This window comes from Vulpes vulpes, chromosome 8, assembly GCF_048418805.1.
Source record: "Vulpes vulpes isolate BD-2025 chromosome 8, VulVul3, whole genome shotgun sequence".
Lineage (NCBI taxonomy): Eukaryota > Metazoa > Chordata > Mammalia > Carnivora > Canidae > Vulpes > Vulpes vulpes.
Genome location: NC_132787.1, coordinates 96,202,004 through 96,222,066, shown reverse-complemented (window position 1 = coordinate 96,222,066; position 20,063 = coordinate 96,202,004). Strand labels below are relative to the sequence as shown.

Here is a 20,063-nt window from a genome sequence, read left to right as displayed (position 1 = left end):
CAATAAATCCTTGATGATGATGAGCCACTCATGTACCCTCTCTAGAAAACCATAGCTTCCTTTGGCCCTCTGGTGGCCCTTTGGGCTAATGCCTCTAGATGGCACTGTTCTCATTAGGTAGCAAAGGAACCAGGCTCCAATTACTAAGTTATTAACTCAACAGTGCACAGGTAGCCTAAGCAATAAGCATATTCAAAGTTATAAAAAATAAGATGTCAATTTAAAATGAGAATCAGACGGGATGAGCACTGGGTGTTTTTCTGTATGTTGGTAAATTGAACACCAATAAAAATTAATTAAAAATAAATAAATAAATAAATAAATAAATAAATATTAAAAAAAAAAAATAAAAATAAAATGAGAATCAGGACAGCCCCGGTGGCACAGCGGTTTAGCGCCGCCTTCAGTCCAGGGTGTGATCCTGGAGACCTGGGATCGAGTCCCACATCGGGCTTCCTGCATGGAGCCCGCTTCTCCCTCTGCCTCTCTCTCTCTCTCTCTGAATAAATAAATAAATAAATCTTTAAAAAAATAAAATGAAAAAAAAAATAAAAAAATAAAATGAGAATCAGGACCACCTGGGTGGCTCAGCAGTTGAGCGTCCGCTTTTGGCTCAGAGCATGATCCCGGGCTGGGGACTGAGTCCCACATCGGGCTCCCTGCAAGTAGCCTGCTTCTCTCTCTGCCTGTGTCTCTGCCCCCCACCCCATGAATAAATAAATCTTAAAAAGCAAACAAACAAACAAAACGAGAACCAAAGACATTTCCCAGAAATTCAGCCACACACAGATAATTTTACTGGTTTTCCTCAAGAGCTATGTAGTGGTTCTGAAAATGTGGTCCTAGGACTAACAACATCAACATTACCAGGGGAACTTGTTAAAAATGCAAATTATCAGATCCACCCCACATCTACTGAATCAACAACTTGAGGTGACACCCACTCATCTGTGTTTTAATGAATCCTCCAGGTGACTCTGATGCCTGCCAAAATTTGAGAAACTTTGATTTAGGGTTACCCCTTTAGTCTATTTTCAACTTTCAATGTTGTTCTTCCTGTTCAAATGCTTGATTTTGCCTTCACTTAAGGGCTTCTTGTGATAATGGGGTTGAACGTTGCTCTCATTAGATAATTCAGTACATAGCTTCTCACCCAGGTTAAGAATGTAGGAATTAGACTTGTCACCTTATCACCATTACATTATACAAAAGAAGATGTATCATCCTTCACTGAGTACCCTGAGGTTATTTTCACTACTTCCTAGCTCCCTCTGTTTTGGGCTTAATGTCTTCTCTTGCCAGAGGTAAGATAACAGCCCATCAAGTCTGTTTTCTCTTTTTTTCTTTAAAACAAACAAACAAACAAACAAAATGATTTTATTTATTTATTTGAGAGAGTGAGTGAGAGAGCATGTGCACGTGTGCAGAGGGAGGGGCAAAGGGAAAGGAGAGAGAGAATCCCAAGCTGACTCCACACCCAGCGCAGAACAGACCTGGCCAGTCCCACAACCCCTGAGATCATGATCACAGCTGAAATCAAGAGTTGGACACCCAAATGACTGAGCCACGCAGGCACTCCTCAAGTCTGTTTTCTAAGAATTCTAACACCTCTGTTTTCCAAACACAACCTAAGATTGCAAAAGCACATTCTAAGCAAACATATAAATTTCCTGACAAAGGAAAAACTATGATACTGAACCTAAAATTTTCTTTGGGCTTATATACAGAAATAACTTAGAACAAGAAAGATGTATCTGTTTAGATATTTCATAGCAGAGCAAGTATCTGCTACATACTATCAGTAGCAGTATCAGTCACATTTCAATATGATGGCTGTTGAAATACATGTTTTTAACCAAGGAAGCAAAATCTCTGTATACTCAGTTTTACTTCACTACTGCTCTTAAAGTCCTTCACTGGTAGGTAATCAATATTTACTTGTCTTTCAAAGTATACCCTAGTTTTTAAGCGGAGTGTTAAAGACTCTCAAGTGAACTGAATTCATAGAGGGACACACACACGTGTGTGTGTGTATTAACACAGAGAAAAAACACTATGAAAAAAGCCACTTTGAAGTATTTATACAACATTTGCCATGAGTTGTGCTGTTTTTTCTATACCCCATTACTCCTGTTCCCCTATGAGCCACAGCTGGAAAAGGGTCACAGACCAGGTATAACTGGTGATCATGGAAGGGCCAATCTGAGAATTAGCCCATGGAGTAACTAAACCTGAAAACGGAGTCTCATTAGCACTTTGCATTAGCCAGCTAAGATGACCTCTCAACAGGAGGAGGTAACACTAAACTAAATATTCAAAGTGCAGGCTTCCTGTGGAGGTTTTGCCACTCACTAGCAGAAGGTGATTTAGCCCTGTTGGGCTTTCCTTCCTTGAAAAATAAGGGTTCAAGGTAGGATTTGTTGTGGATACTTTTAGCTCTAAGATTCTATAATTCTTTTTCTTTCTTTAAAGATTTTTTTTCCCCCAGTAGTGGAAACTTTCAAACAAACATAAAAGTAAAGAGAATAATATAATAGAATCACACATACCCATCACCCATTTCCTATAATTATTTTTTTCTGCTTTACTGAAATATGATTAACAGATAAAAACTGTATATAGTTAGGATATACCACATAATTGTTTTTATGTGATGATTTAATATACAGATATATTGTGAAATGATTACCACAATCAAATTATTATATCCATCACCTCATGTAGTGTACTGTTAAGTGCCTGACATCAAGCTTTTGATTGACTAGGCTTCCATTTCAAAAGACATCCATCTTGAATAAGCATATTGCCATCTGTATGACACAGCTACCAGTAAAACAGCCAGATAGGCAACTAGGCCACTCTACTCATGAAGGTACCTTTCAGAAAGCCTTGGGTAATTTAGATAACTGACTGCTTATGTGACCCACTTCTCCCTCCCCAAGCCCTAATTCTGGCTCTTAAGCCTTGCATTAGCCAATGAAGAGTGAACCTGCAACTGTAGACACTCCACCCTTGGACACTAATAAAGGCAGAACCCAAGGTCTGCTCCCCCTGCCATGTAGGTAATAAATCTTGTTCCTCAATGGTTTCTTGCTGAAGTGTATCCTGCAATCATAATTAAGAACCACAAGAGCCAGGCCAGCCATAAATAGGGGCCTGGATGGAAGAAATGTCTGTGGAGCTCCCTACAAGTGATGTGTGCCCAGGCAGGCACTGCAGGCCCTCTTAACTGAAGGTACTGCCATCAGCAGGCTTGGGATGGAGGGAATAATAACGCTTTTTCTTTTTTGTGATGGTGAGAACACTAAGATCCACTCTCCTAGCAAATTTCAATTATACAATGTAGTATTATTAACTATAATCATCATACTATACATGAGATCCCCAGAACTCATTCATCTTACAACTGAAAGTCTGTATTCTTTGATCAACATCTCTCCATTTCCCCAATTCCTCAAATGCTGGCAATAGTTCATAGAACTCTGATTCTGAGTTTGACTTTTTTTTTTTTTAATTCCACACATAACTGAGGTCATATAGTATTTGTCTTTCTGTGCCTGGCTTATTTCACTTAGCATAATATCATCTAGGTTTATCCATGCTGTTGAAAATGGCAGGATTTCCTTTTCTTTTAATAGCCAAATAATATTGCATTGTGTGTGTGTGTGTGTGTGTATCTATCTATCTCACACTTTTTAAAATCTATGCATCCATTAACAGACACTTAAGTTGTTTCCGTATCTTGAAATTATCTATATACTGTGAATAACACTGCAATGAATATGGGTGTATGGATATCTCTCTGAGACACTGATTTCATTTCCTTTAGATATATATCCAGAAGTGAGATTGTTGGGTCATATGGAAGTTCTATTTTTAATTTTTGAGGAACATCCATATTGTTTTCCATAATGGTTGTACTAACAGTGCACAAGAGTTCCCTTTTCTCCACACCCTTGTCAATACTTGTTATTTTTTGTCTTTTTGTTTTGTTTTGTTTTGTTTTTATTTTTTTATTTTTATTTTTTGTCTTTTTGATTATCACCATCTGAACAGGTGTGAGGTGAGTCTTACAGTGGTTTTGATTTGCATTTCCCTAATGATCAGTGAGGTTGAGCACCTTTTCATATACCTGTTGGCCATTTTTATGTCTTCTCTGGAAAAATTTGCCCATTTTTAAACCAGATTATAGTTTTTTTGTTGTTGTTCTTGCTTTTTGCTATCTTGGTGTATGAGTTCTTTATATATTTTGGGTCAGATAGATGGTTCACAAATATTTTCTCCCACTTGTCTTTCCATTTTCTTGATCGTTTCTTTTGCTGTGCAGAGGCTTTTTAGTTTGACACAGTCCCAATGTTTATTTCTGCTTTTGTTACCTATACTTTTGGTATGATACTAAAAAAATCACTGCCAAGACCAATGTCAAGGAGCTTTTCCCCTATGCTTTCTTCTAACATATTTTCTGCCCCTATGTTTTCTTCTTTTATGACTTCAAGTCTTAAATATAAGTATTTAGTACATTTTGAATTAATTTTATGTTTATTTGTTTATTCTCTTATATGTGGATATCCAATTTTCCTAACATCATTTATTGAAGATACTATTTCTTTCTCTATTGCGTTTTCTTGGAGCCTCTGGCAAAATTAATTGACTATATGTGTGTGTTTATTTCTGGGCTCACTATTCTGTTCCACTGATTTGTATTTATGCCAGGGCTATACTGTTTTGATTACTAGCTTTGCAATATAGTCTGAAATCAGGAAGCATGGTGCCTTCAGTTTTGTTCTTCTTTCTCAAGATTATTTTGGCTATTTGGTGCCTTTTATGATTCCACACAAGTTTTAGAATTTTTTTTTCTATTTCTGTGAAAAATGCCACAACTGGAATTTTGGTGAAAATCTATACAGGGATTGCACTGAATCTGTAGATCTATAATTCCAAACGGAAGATAATTAGGGAAGTGAAAAAGGTGGTGGAGATGGCAGTAGAAGATTTCAGAGTGGCTAAAGTATGGAAGCACAGTCTGGCTCACCAAAGACCTGAGCACTGCAAGTGGATATTGTAAGCAGAGAGGAGTAGGGGTTTTCCTGAGAGACAAGGGTAATCTTTCAGGTGATGCCTTAAAGAGGAGGACACAGGAAGTCTGGCTGGTGACATTACCTAACCATGAACAATGTAAGTACAACAAATGTGTTTTAAGTACAGGTGTATTTTTTCCTAAGTGCTAGCAAAGAGACAGGTTCACAGTGGGTACTCAAATGATTAAAGTAAGTGGAATTGGGGGGGGGGGGAGGAGATTAAATTCCATCCACAAGAGCTGGTATCTGATGTTAAAATCATCTTAAAGTTAACACAGGATTCTGGAAAGCACTAAGATTTCAGGAAGCTGATCTATACTAGCATATGTGAGAAGTAAGAGAAGAGGTCAAGAACCAGGGGGTGGAGGGGCGCCTGGGTGGCTCAGTCACTTAAGTGTCTGACTCTTGATTTGGACTCAGGTCATGATCTTATAGGTTATGAGGTTGAACTCAGCATTGGGCTCTGCACAGGGCATGGAGCCTACTTAAGATTCTCTCTCTCTTTCTGCACTCCCCACCCCTCACCTTCTCCCACTCTGGGACTGCACTCTCTCAAACAAACAAAGCAAGAGCCAGAGAGTTGAGATGTTCAGAGTCAGGTGACACATAGAGTTTGAGCTATGATTTTAGGAGGGAAAATAAAGGAGAGCTATATTTCATATTAACTATAGAACCAGAGTATCTATTCTGTATGCATGATGGTGATTTTATTTCCTAAATTCCGCAATAACTGTATTGTGTCTTAACCATATGCTCCAATTAACAGCCATAATAGGATGTGAATAAAAATAAGAATCACCTCTTAACTGTCACCCACTTCTTCAAATAAAGCAATTCTTGTAAATTTAGCACACCTTCAGATGTTCATAAATGTGTGAAGAAATTCAACTTAGAACAGAAACTTCTTCTGTTACTTAATAGGGTCAAGTCTTTAAAAGACCAGTTTCCCAGTTTCTAAAAACTGTCAGGAAATACTTTTGAGGATAGACCAAAGGCAACTATTAAAACTGAATAAATATTTAGTAAAAATGTTTCAAGAAGTAACTTGTATGTTTACTATTATTTAGGTGCAATGTTCATATGTATATGCTGACCTATACCTGTGATGAGATTTGGAATATCAGTATATAATAGTCCTATTCACAACTGTTAAGGACTCAATGTTTGTACCTCCTAAAAATCTTTTATTTTATTTTTTTTAGATTTTAATTTATTTATTCTTGAGACACACACACACACACACACACACACACACACACAGAGGGAGAGAGGCAGAGGGAGAAGCAGGCTCCATGCAGAGAGCCCGATGTGGGACTTGATCCCAGGTCTCTAGGATCAGGTCCTGGGCTGAAGGTGGCGCTAAAATGCTGAGCCACCCATGGCTGCCCTCTTAAAATTCTTATATTGAAGCCCTAATGTGATCACCTCATCACCTCATGTGATGGTTTTGGGAGATAGGACCTTTGGGAGTTAATTAGGACTAAAGTTAGTCATAAGGGTGGAGCCCTAGTAAGGGAGATTAGTGGCCTTATAAGGAGATATCCGAGGTTCCGGGAGCACATAAAATCATTCTCTCTCCTTCTCGGTCATATGAGGACACAAAGAGAATGAGGCCATTTGCAAGCTAGAAGAAGGGCTCTCTCCAGAATCTAACCATGTTGAAACCCCAATCTTGGGCTCAAAGCCTCCAGACTATGAGAAAATAAATCCCTGTTAATCAAACTACCTAATATATAGTTTCTGTTATAAGCAATGATAAAAGCAATATTTAAATATTAAATTATTTTTAAATTCCGTATTTTTAACAGGTTTTGTTAAGAATGGTTTTAGATTTATAGAAAATTTGAACAGATTAGTACAGAGAGTTCCCATATCACCTGCTCCTTTCTCCTTCCCTATCCACACATGGTTTCCCCTATTAGTAGATGCTCAGTAAGATGCTCATACCATGGGAGAGGCATACCAGAACCAGGAGCAAACTAGAGCCATAGCCACCTCTCTCCCATCTCAAATTAACTAAGGGTCATGCTTGGGACAAATGGCTGTTGAATGGAATGCCTACAGAGAAGTGAAGTTATATTTTTCTTTTTTAGAGGAAAGAGCATGCTGTATTTTCCTACATTAGGAAGGTAATTTGCAGCTACCTGGTGCTACTTTCTCCATTTAAAAGCCCCCAGGAGCTTTCTCCCCAGCTCCGAGGTTCCTCTAGGTCTGGTCCTGCCCAGCACTAACACACTAACACACCAATACACCTATTGAATCTCTCTCCCTGCCATGCTACTTCCTCTGCCTGTTATAACTGTGCACTCACCCCAAACCCCAGATCCAAATTCTACTCAACTACTGAAACCCATCTACTCCACAAAGTCTTCTCAAACCCATACTATGTTCTTTCCTTTGTTCATTCTTCAAATACCCACATGATGAGCAGACTAGAGGTTATCACTTAGTCATTTTCTAAATGTCAGAATAAGAGCCTCTTGAGAGTAAGGATCAGGTCTTATGATGCTTTTTTTTCTCACCACTCCTCTTAGTACAACCCTGGAAAATTAGTGTTTGATCAACAAATATATAGTTGATTGCCAGAAAATGAAAAGGACTCTAAAATCCTAAAATTACCAAAATTTGGCAGCATGGCCCCAATGCCACAAGCAGAGGTTTCCAATGGTGTGACTCTTAACTTTCTAGACACATGAACATCCATTCACTGTAAAGGAAAGCAGATGTTAATAAAGACATACCGTCTGAGGTTGTAAGAATCTTCTTGCCTTTGGGGACCAAAGCATGTCCAGCATGACTGATAACCCAAACTGGGAAACATCGGTTTACTGAGGAGTACAAAGCCTTTGCAAATGGTACATAAAAGGCAGAAAAACCTGGATTACCTAAGAAGAGAAACACAGACCTTAGTTAACTAAAGCAATAAACTCACATAAGATGTGCAGGGTAGAAAAGAAAGATCTATGTGACCTCACACTTTCTTCTGCAATATCTACATATACTTCAGTTTTAGTATCCTTTATACCTTAAGTCTGGGAAGGATCACTAAGAAAATTTCTGCTCCTGCTTTGTTTCTCAACGGTTCAAGATAAATTCTTCTTCCCTATTCCTCAACTTAATAAATGGAACTACCAATCCTAAGCCAAATACTCAGTCCTAACACCAGGAGTCACTTTGGGTTTCTCCCTGTTTTTCACATCCAATTCACCAGTAAGTCCTGTCAACTTTGCTTCTAAAATAGGTCTCACAGGGCACCTGGGTGGCTCAATGATTAAGTGTCCACCTTCAGCTCAGGGAGTGATCCTGGGGTCCTGGGATTGAGTCCTCTGCCTATGTCTCTACATCTCTCTCTGTGTCTCTCATGAATACATAAAATCTTTTAAATAAATAAAGAAATAAAAATAAAATAGATCTCACATCTTATGCATTTCACATCTCCCCATGAGTATTATCACTTGGGAGTTTCCTGCAGCAGCCTCCTCATGAGCCTTCTATCTACTCTTGTCCCCTGGGACCCATTCTTCAGGGTACCCTGAGAGATACCTTCAAACTTCAAACCATAGCACTATCCAATTTAAACACCTTTCAGTGGCTTCCCATTATCATTCTTATATACTAAAGTCATTCATCTTGCCTCTAAAGCCCTTCGAGATTTTATTGTGCTCAGTTAGCAAGCTGCATGAAAACAAATCAGTGTAAGAATCATTCACAAACAGTACTTTAAGGAGTCTACTGAGGTTTCCTTGTCATTTATCACAAGTACTTATATTGTAAGCAGATGTATAGTTTGAGCTTTTGGGAAAAAGACCACCAACTAATACACATAGATTTTTCTTGTGTATGTCCAGAAGGTATTTTTGACATGGTTTTGCTACAGAGAAATGGAATGAATAATGACCTTTTAGGAAAAGAGTCAATCTGATACATCTTCAGGGGGAAAACACAGTGAAATGGGGTTTTCACCTTGCAATCATCATCTGTATAATGTTTTCACATATACTGGTCCATTTCCATCAATATCAATTTTCCAATCAATTTATTATCTCTTCATGCTATTAGGTTTTCTCCTCTTTGCAATTACATAACATGGTTTTTCTGAACTGATATATAACCTCTACCACCCTTGTCAAATGACACATATTTCTTCATTATCTGTATCTTTCAGGCTCCTGGATAGGCAATGTAGCAAGGTGGTTAAGGGCACAGATTCTGGAGCCAGCTGTGTGAGGTAGAATCCAGGCTTTGCCACTTACCAGGTGTATGATCTTTGGAAAATCATTTAATCTCTCTGGGCCTTAGCTTCCTCATCCACAAGATGAGGATAAAATAATTGCACCACCTCGTGTGAGAACTAAATGAATTAATATGTGTAAAGTACTTAAATACTGCTCAATACACAAGTGCTGCATAAATGTAGCTAGTCAGACTTGTCACGTGTAGCCATGATGGTAATAAGTGGCCTTATCACTCATATTGCTATTTTGCTTCTGTTGCATTCTATCCTACTGACCCAAGTTCCAAATTCCTTTCTGTAACTGTGCTACTGTCATCTTTGTTACATAGCAAAGAAATTTCCTCAAATGCAGTAACCTGCTCTCCAGTCAGCTGCCTGGTCACTGGGCAGCTTGAGAAGGAAGAGAGGTATACAGTACTGGAGCTATAACCTCTGTGGCGGTTGTGGAGAACACGGTTTCATGTTTTATATCTGAATCTTCCATAAGTTTGGAATATTTTTTAGTATACAGTACAAAGTAGCAATCCAACTTCTTTCCAACTGATTAGCCAAGCTTCCCAAGACCATTTATTATATAATCCATTCTTTCTGCATTGATTTGAAACGTCTTTTGAATTTAACACTGAATTCTTACATTAGCTTGCTAATTCTGATTCCAAATAATTCCATCTATTTTTTTCCTTTTCTTTTCTGCCAGCACCATACTGTCTTGATTACCACCTTGGTTTTGTTTGTTTGTTTCTAAATGTTTCAGTAACTGGCAGGGCAAATCCCTTTTCTTAATTTTTCCCCCTAAATTTTCTAGGCTGGCCTCACATCCTTTAGAATTATTTTCAACAGCTTTCATCTTTAAAAATCTTACTGGAATTCCGATGGAAATTTCATCTCATTTATACATTAATTTAGAAAGATTTGATTTTTTTACACATTACTGAGCATAATCTTCTAGGAATGGGTCACGTCTCATATTCAAATGTTTTAAGGCTCTCAGCAAAGTTTTACAGTGTTTTTTATATGGCTAGAAAATACTAATAGTTCTCATTTTGTTTTATTTTTAAAAAATTTTTATTTATTTATTTATTCATTCATTCGTTCATTTAAGAGAGAGAGAGAGAGCAATTCATTCATTCATTCAAGAGAGAGAGAGAGAAAGAGCAAGCAGGGGAGGGGCAGAAGGAAAGGGAGAGAGAGTCTTCAGTTGACTCTCTGATCAGTGCGGAGCCTGAAGCAGGGCTCGATCTCATGATCCTGAGATCATGACCTGAGCCAAAATCACAAGTTGGATGCTCAACCAACTGAGCCACCCAGGTGCCCCTAGCCCACATTTTAAAGTGCTGTACCTTATTACATGCCAGGCAGCATTTAAGTGCTTTACACGTATTAGCTCATTCAGTCCTGCCATGAGGTAGTACTATTCTTAGTTCCATTGTATGGACGAGGAAACTGAGGCACAAGGAGGTTAAATAGCTTGCCCAAGATCACAAAGATGAAAAGTGCTCAAAAAATATTTGATGGCTGGAAGAATACACAAAAGAAAAGAGTAATACTGGATTTTAAAAAAGCATACATTACCTGGCTTAGGCTCTTCTGCATATCCTGTTTCAGTTAATCTTACAAAAGGCTCACAAAGTAGCTGGCATTATCATTAGGGGTAAGGCATGGGTAATCACTTGCACAATACTTGGCACATAATAAGTGCTGAATAAATGTTAGCTATTATTAGATATTTTTTATCGAATAAATTAGATGTGACGTTCTGTAATTTTAAGGTGTAAAGCATGTTAAAACTCATTTCAGGAAAATTCAGATAACAACTATATGACTCAGATGCAATAATTATGATGAGTTATGATATAAAACTGAAGAGTACTAGCTAGTGAACTGCTATAAAACAATTTTTTCTTCCTATTTCTGGGTTCTGAGTTCTTTCCCTTAATGACTATGAGATCTTAAGCAAATCCCTTGATGCTTTCTTGTTCACCAATTTATCATCACTAAGTAAATGATAATGTTAACTACTTCATGTTCATTTCATTCTAGTCAGTGCTATAGCTTCTTTTGAATATTCTTCTAGTTATCAATTATTTATTGACTACTTACTATATGGAAGTCATTGTGTCAGATAAAGGTCTTTTTGTAAGTCATATTCTAGTGGGAAAATATATACAAATAACTAAATAAATAAATAACTCAAGAGTGTGATAACTTCCATGAGGGAAATAAATAGGATAGTGTGATAGAGAAGGGAAGAGATTAAAGTAGTCTGAGAAAAAAGTTTGGGGAGGTGGCATTTAGCTAAGATCTGAAAGGTGAAAAATCAACCATGTAAAAATGTGAGGAAAGAGGAGACCAGGACAGGAGAAGAACAGGTGCACAGCCCTCAGCGATAAAGAGCTTGGCTCCTGAAGGAACAGAAGAATATATAATAGCTGGTAAGTAACACAAAGATCCAACTTACAACTGAGATAGAAGTGGAAAATGCAATGCAAACCGTTTAAATGTCATTGCATACTTTGCCACTTAAATAGTATGGCTTATGTTATTACACTTTATGAACCATGAAGTTGACTTCTCGGTTAGGAAACCACAAAAAATTGAAAGGGTCTTGTTTATGCAACAAGAATCAGATACACACACATACATTCATGTTATGTATTTTTGTATTTTTAGGTGTAGGGATTTTTGAAAACCTTCCAGTACAAAAATGGCAGTAAAACACTTTATCAAAGGATATTAAAATGTGTTAAAAACACATGCTTGATCAAACATATAGTCAAATCTTGAGCAACATATAACAGAAGCTTCAGTAACAATTTCTAGACCCCAATAAATAGCTCTTCAACATTGCAATTATAGACTTATGCCTTCTAGTTAATCTTGTAGGGTACAAAAACTGCCACATAGAAAGTTCAGGTGGCATAGCATCTATACAGAAGGCTGTCAGGTGGACAGAACTCTGGGCTTGCCTTTAGAGCCTCGTCTGTTCCATTTCCAATCACTAAACTCCATACAAGACATATCACATGACTCTATTATACCCAGAGGACCATTTGAGAGTTATAATGACTCAATATGCTCCACAGTGAGTTCTTAAATTGGCTTCCTTTGCTCATTTCTCTATTTAAAGAAAGTCCAAGGATATTGTTACTTAACAAAAACTTTAAAAAAGTTTCACTGTAAAAGATAAAAGTCCTTCAATCCTGGATTCTAATAAATCACTTATTATCATTACCAACTTAAAAGTGATAAATTTTGCTAGCTGCAAAAGTAAAATAATATCAGAAGAAATGTTGTATCAGTCTGTCAGAGACAGAGTAAACATGATGTCTTTAGTGGCTTAACAATCCTTGAAATACTGTCATCCTACTTTTCCCCACAGTATAAATAGGCTCCGCCCAAATACAAAATATCTGAATTCCACAAACTAACGAGCAGCACCAGCCTACAGCTCCCATGAATTCCAAGAAAAAGAGCCAAGGGCAGTAATAGAAGAGAAGGGCAAACATAAAAGAACACTAAGAAACTAAATATCATCTGAAAGTGTCAAAGCACTATAAAACAATGACACCATAAAACAACAAATGGTTTCAGCTTCTCTTTCCCCACCAGGTCTTCACTGAATGCTCCCTCTATCTACCTCTTCATTGTAAGTTGCACCTGGCTCTCCCCATGACAGACTTTTCTTTTAGAGCCTGAGCAGCAGAGCTGGCACTCTTCTCTAACACCTCTTATGTCCCAAGGAGAGTAAGACTTCTGCAACACAGGACTCCCAGTGCTGAGTGTAAATAAGTGAGCAAACAAGCACCTCTAAATGGGGAAGCACATTAGAGCAATCAGCTCTACCTACTCATCCATTTTATTGTAACAACCTCTTCTCCACTTCCATTTATCAGCTTTTTAATTATCCTCACACATTTCCTGAAAGCCTCGATCCTTAAATGATGGTTTCACTTGCCATTCTAGGTCAGGAGATTTCAAAATCTGGTAGGGTCACTGAGCCAACACCTTTGTCCCATAATCCATTACCGTGATCAAATTCAAAGATCTTCATTAACTTACACAACGAGCTACACCCTAGGTGAATGGTGTGCACATCACAATCCTCTGGAGGGCTTGTTAAAACACATGCCACCTCCAGAGTTTCTGGTTCAGAAGGTCTAGGATGCAGCCCAAGAACCTGCATGTCTCACAAGTTCTCAGATGATACTCCTGGTCCTGACCCCAACTTTAAGAACCACAATCTTAGATTTTTTTCATTACCCAGAAATGGTTAACATTCAAACCATTCTCACTCTGATGAGCCTTCTACTCTTTCAGACCTCACTCCCAATACACCTGCTATTCCATCACACTGCTGCTCAAAATCTGTCTACTTAGTTTTGGTTATCACCCTGCATATCTGCTATTTTCTTTTTTTTTCTTTAAAAATTTTACTTATTTATTCATGAGACACACACACACACACACACACACACACACAGAGAGCGAGAGAGAGAGAGAGAGAGAGAGAGAGAGAGAGAGAGAGAGGGAGAGACACAGGCAGAGGGAGAAGCAGGCTCCCTGCAGGGGGAGCTGATGTGGGACTCCAGGATCACGCCCTGGGCTGAAGCCAGGCACTAAACTGCTGAGCCACCCAGGGATTCCCAATATCTGCTATTTTCAACACTGGCCACTTTCCTCGGGGCCTTTATCTACTCTCTGCCATACTTATTCTCAACAGATCACCTCAACTCTTAATTAGCAGAGAAGACAGAGCTCAGGAGACAGGACTACTTCACTCCCTCTAATATGCCTTCATACTTGTCCATTTCAGTAACTTCACCTCCTTCCTGCTAATGTCAGATGGTTACCCCATCTCCAGTCTAAGACAACATATCTCCTTAGTTTCTTAATCCTATACTCTGCCATGGTCTCACATTTCTGCTCCACCAAATAGCACATGTCATGCCTTTAATTGCAAACTTTCCTCACTGCTGGCAAAGTATATGTATTTTTAATTATAACATGCCAACCGACTGTTTTCCAAAAAGACTCTGACATCATGGCAGGAGACTCGAGGTTTTATTTCCAGAAGAGGTTAAATGGAAGGGAGATTTTATTTTAGTTTTTAAAGATTTTTAAAAAATGAGAGACACAGAAAGAGAGAGGCAGAGACTTAGGCATGGGGGAAGCAGGCTCCCCACAGGGAGCCCAATGTGGGACTTGATCCTGGACCCCAGGCAGGGGCAATGCTCAACTGCTGAGCCACCCAGGCATCCCGGAAAGGAGGTTTTAGATCAGGAATCTTATGTCAGTTGAGAACAGAAGCACTATACTGAGAAGGGGTTAGATTAAGTGTTACTAAACACTGAGACTCCCAACATTCTTTCCCTTGTTCAACCCTGAACATTAGCAAAGAGGCTTCTATTCCTCAAACTAGATACGGGAAGACTCCTTCCTGGGAAAACTGAATGACTCAAGAAATAGCTGTAGATACTGAAAGCTGGAAATTCTCCAGTGAAATGCTGGGTCCCTACCCAATTACCCTAGCGTGACGATTCCTAGGGTGATTAGCCATCCTGTTTTGCCTAGGACTGTTGTGGTTTTAGTACCGAAAATCGAAAATCATGTGTCTTGGAAAATCTCATCTATGACTATGATGGTTGGTCACTCTAGGCAAACCTGGGAAAAGCCTCATCACTGAAGACAAAGATTCCAATTAGCTGTCTATGTTATCCTCTTTCTTAAAAAAGGCTTTTTTTTTTAAAGAAAAATGCAAACAAACAGTAAAAACTCTAACAATGCAAGAAGCCAAAGGAAATGATAATGCTCCCATGAGACAAGGAGACTATAATAAAAGAAAAAGCAGAGCTTTTAGAATTGAAGTATATGAGTTTCTGGTTTAAAAGTGTCCACTGAAGCTGAAAGCATATGAAAAAACATCTATACCAAGGTGCTTTTGCTGTAAAATTTCAGAATTGTAGAACAAAGGAAAGATCTAAAATATTTTTCCTTGCAGGGGAGCTTCAAACCCAAAAGATGAAAAAATCAGAATGATACTGAGAATTCTCAAAAGCAGTCTTGACCCCTAGAAAACAGCTAAAATGTCACTAAATTGTCAGGAAAAATGATCTCCAACCTAGAAGTTTAAGACATTTTCTGACATGATAGATCTTTAAAAGATTACTTCCCATGCACCTCTTCTTAGGAAGTTACTAGAAGATGTGCTTAAGCAATAAACCAAGAAATAAGAAAATATAGGATCCAGAAAATGGAATCTAACTCAGGAGGAAAATGAAAAGAATCTCCAGGATGGCCTGTGCAGCACACCCACAAAGCAGTCAGTTCAAACTGGAGCCAAAGAACAGAGTTCTGCGAAGGGTATCTCCAAAGAAAGAAAAAAACCAAAATCTGATTGATTACTCAAACACAGTAGGAGGATTTAAGATAAATAAGTGATTTAAAAATAGAAAACTAAGCAAATAAGACAATCATTAACCCAGGGAGAACAAATAAGAAAAAAATGTACAAGAAAAGAAATGTGGGGCACCTGGGTGGCTCAGTCGGTTAAGCATCTGCCTTCGGCTCAGGTCATGATCCCAGGATCCTGAGATCAAGCCCCCATTGGGCTCTCTGCTCAGGGGGGAGCCTGCTTCTCCCTCTCTTCCCTGATCGTGCTCTCTCACTATCTCTGTTTCTCTCTCTTAAATAAATAAATAACATCTTAAAAAAAAAAAGAAATGCAGCCATAATACCCTATTGGCTTAGCTATACATGATATGATACATATTTACAGTTTCGCTTTTAATCTTTAAGGCTGATATATGTTTGTGTGTGTGTGTGTGTGTGTGTGTGTGTTCTCTCATATATATATATATATATACTATATATATATACACATAATGTAATATACACATATTCTAACTCACAATTTCAGAACTTTGAATACCTACAATCAAGCATCCACCTCTAACACTCTTTTGGTAGTGATCTAGCAAAAGTCACAAACGACACAGTTGTCGAATCTCAGGACAAATAAACACAGTAACTTATAATCATCTTGGAATGATACAGAAAAAATGATACAGATAAAAAAAAACTGTCAAAAATTTGATAGTTCTAATCATTCTAAATATTAAGAAAATTTAAAAAGTGGATCACAAAACTATATGTATAGTATACTTCCAATTATAACTTAATATATATATTAGACAATGTAATATACATAATAAAAATGCATAGAAGAAAAACAAAAAGCCCAGCCACTAAAGGACTAAAGGTGGTTGTTATCAATGGCTTGAGTGATTTTATTTTCTTTCACAACGTTTTTCATATTTATCAATTTCTCCTAAAAATCTGCAAAAGTTATTATAAGTATCCGTAGAAAGAGTCCTCATCCAGAGTTTTCAACTTACCTGTAATAACAAAAATAAGCAGCTTAGGCCTGTTGGCTCTTGGCTCATTGAAAAGGTTAGTCCAGGGCCCACATTTTAGAACCTGGGTTTCAACTCCACAACATAAAATGAATTCCTCATGCACAGGAACTTCTTCCTTGATTTCTGAGTCCATTTCTAAATAAGAGGAGAAAAACAATATAGTGAGTTGCTAAAAATGTAAAAATTTGAGCAAAAGGCAATATTCAAGAATTTTTAAAAAGGCAAATTTCAATCAATACACACAAATACAGGAGGTGTAGGACTAGTCAACTATTCTGGATCACACAAAATTAAAACAAACCACAAAAGGAAGGAAAAACCGCACATGTCTTCTAGTGAAGTGAAAGACTACACAGGAGTGTGAGTCAAGATTAGATTGGCCAGGGATGTTGCCTAACATTCTACGGTTCCTAGGATAGCATTTGCAACAAAGAATTAACTAGCCCAAAAAGTCAAAGGTGCCAAGATTGAAAAATACCCCACTCCAGTGCTAGGTGCCTATAGGGTAGAGCTTTCTCCAGCACTGGGCTGGCTGCTATGTGTTTCTTCTTTTGCTAGCTCTCTATTCTGGCAGCAACAGCAACAATATATCAGGAGTCCTAGATAGCAAAGGTATGTACCTCAGACCAGGTGGCTGCTCCCTGCACCCTCTCCTCAGCCCACAGGCACACTAAAGAACCAGCCACCTGACCTTTGTCCCACAGAGTAGCCTGGAGCTTCCCTGCCCAATAGAGCTCTGAGTTGCTTAAGAGGGATGCTTCTCCAATATTCCATTCTAGCAGTACCGAGAGCAGTGCCCCAACTTTCTCTGAACCTGCCAACCAGCCTCAACTCACCTGAATCCCAGAGCTTTTTACACGAGGACCTTCCAACACAGACACCACATGTGCCAGACCTCACATCTGCACCAGCCCTGACTCACTCTGCACACGTCCCACCAGTTTTGGTTTACCTGCTGACATAGTGACCGTTGACCAGCTTTGATCCAGGCAATCATCCAGTTTCTCTACCACACACTTGCAGCCACACCTTCTACAACAAGATCTAAACCCACACTCACAGTTTGTTCTTTCTTGGATACTTCCCCTCAGCCCTAGAGTATCTTTAGAATTTTATTTAGTAACTTGAGAGTTTTTTTTCTTCCACAGTTTAATAATTCTTTATGTTTATTATTTAAGTTACTGAGTGATTTCTGTCTCCTGAATGGATCTAGACTGACCTATCCTTCATTGTCTATACAAATCATTTCTCTTCAAATCTTTCCCAACTTAGATGTAGCTCAAATTCTACTTCCTACTTGAGGTTCTTCCCTGAACATCTCTAAAGGAAATCTCCTTTTCCTCTAAACTTGTAGCACCTGTCATTATCATAAGTCAACAGTGGTAGAGGTAGCCAGTTCAACTTCACCTAGTAATCTGTATACTTGGTTTTCAAGTCATGCCACACTCACAGCACAACAGCCAAGTCCACTACAAGCACCACCCATTCCTCCCTTGATTGACACCCACCTTAAGGTAAACCTAATGGTAGCAGCTAAGATGTAGTGAAATCAGAGATTCCACACTGATGGTAATAGTGCGAATGCCCTTTGGGAGGCAATCTAGCACAATGGGGCAACATCGGTAAGGCATAAACTTTGACTCAGCAATTTTGGGGAAACAATTCTAAAAAGGAAATCTAAAATATTTTTCAAAGAATAAATGCATGGAATGCTGTTTACAACACTGAAGAGCTGAAGAACTTCAATGGTCACTTATGGGAGACTGGTTATGTAAATTATGATAATCCACTATGCAGCCACTAAGAATGATATATATGACTCAACATTAAGGGGAATGATTAGATAAATTATAAATCAATCTTCTGATCACTATTACATTCCATCAAAACTGCCCAGCTCTGCTAAATGGCTATAATTAACCCACCTACGTTCTAACATTTCTGAAATCTCACTTCTCTAGTCAGATATTATGTTACCTCTTTCATTTTCTTCACTTATGCCTTTATTATTTTTACCTTTATTTTATTGGATTTAGAAATGAAGAAGACACAAACATATTTCAATCTCCATGTGTGACCAAAAGCCTAAAACTCTTTTAAATAAAACTACTTAGAAAATAAAAAAAATTCTCACTCAAAAGTGGGGAACTCCTCTTCATTCAAGATAAATGGACTAAAATAAAAGTATCATCTCATCTTCTTCGGGACTGATTTTTAATTCACCAATAAATGTCACTGTAATCTCTTAAACTGTCACAAGACATAGTGTATTGATAAAGGTCTTATAATGCCATTTATAAAATGTTGGAAACAATATTAGATTTAGTTGTTCTATACTGCATGACAGTAGAGCACCATCAGAGGAGACACTGGCTAAACTGAAAACTTATACCAGAAAAGAATCCAAAGTTATTAACTATATTTAACTTATAAATACTTAACTTTAAGCAAATGATATCTTGGGAGTTTGATTAGCCACAGAATTAATGAATTCAAGGACATGAAACTCAAACACAGTCTATAAAATTTGGAAAACAAACAAAAGAATAACTATACCTCTGAAATACCTCAAATAAAATACAACTAAGAAACATGGAGTAAACCTGTATATTATAAAACATCTTTTTATTTTACTTCACTCTTATGTTTCTGAACCCCACACTGCCCAAACAAACATTAACAAACAAAGGCAGAGGAAACCTTAAAGTATGAGAATTAAAATCCTTCCTTACCTTACTCCAAGGTAATTCAGTGTGCAAACACGCGTCCCATTAAGAAGGGACAATGTGTTCTATTTATAAAATAGTAGAGGCTGATGGCCCCACCCACAGTCACAGCCTACAAGCAATCTCGAATGAAATGAGTTTTGATAAACATCAAGACAGGCTGGATAAAAACCAAGTGTGGATACAATGTATACAACTTAGGCAAGCTTTATCTAAATGTATGTGTTCTTTGGCTTATATTAATGACTTTAATTTTATTTAGTAAAAACTTTTTCCAATTAAATCTTACAAAAACCAAGACAATACGTAAAACAGAAAAGCAACATCTGATCAGTACAAATTTTAGAGGTTCAAATTTATAATATTGATTATAAAGTTAGCCAGTGAGAACAATGAGGCTATACTAACGAACAAAAATATTTGGAAGTGGATTTATAAATGAGTCTCACTTAGCTTTAGCATTCAAATCCAAATAATGTTTGCATTTTATTTTGTCTACTCGATAAGAATTCTGCTTTATTCATCCATGTAAGAACTGCAAATGATACAGATTAAAAAAAAATTGGTAATACAAATCAAAACCACAATGATATACCACTTCACACCAGTC

At 37.8% G+C, this 20,063-nt stretch overlaps 1 protein-coding gene across 11 annotated transcripts in view; it reads right to left on the bottom strand.

Annotated features, from left to right (window-relative positions):
- The window catches only part of LDAH (lipid droplet associated hydrolase), a 105,658-nt gene that overhangs the window by 66,818 nt on the left and 18,777 nt on the right, over positions 1-20,063 (bottom strand). For 9 of the 11 annotated variants that reach the window (XR_012003221.1, XR_012003220.1, XM_026014936.2 and 6 more), the window contains 2 exons: positions 16,707-16,862; positions 7,820-7,963 (listed from right to left, as the gene is read on the bottom strand). Coding sequence is in view for 9 of the 11 variants with exons in the window: in XM_026014936.2 (XP_025870721.1) it covers positions 7,820-7,963; positions 16,707-16,860 (298 nt within the window). In the remaining 2 variants the exon portion in view is untranslated. Of the gene's footprint in view, positions 1-7,819; positions 7,964-16,706; positions 16,863-17,347; positions 17,400-17,563; positions 17,697-20,063 lie in introns of those variants that run through there. The other 2 variants (XM_026014939.2, XM_072767604.1) reach the window with 2 other exon arrangements.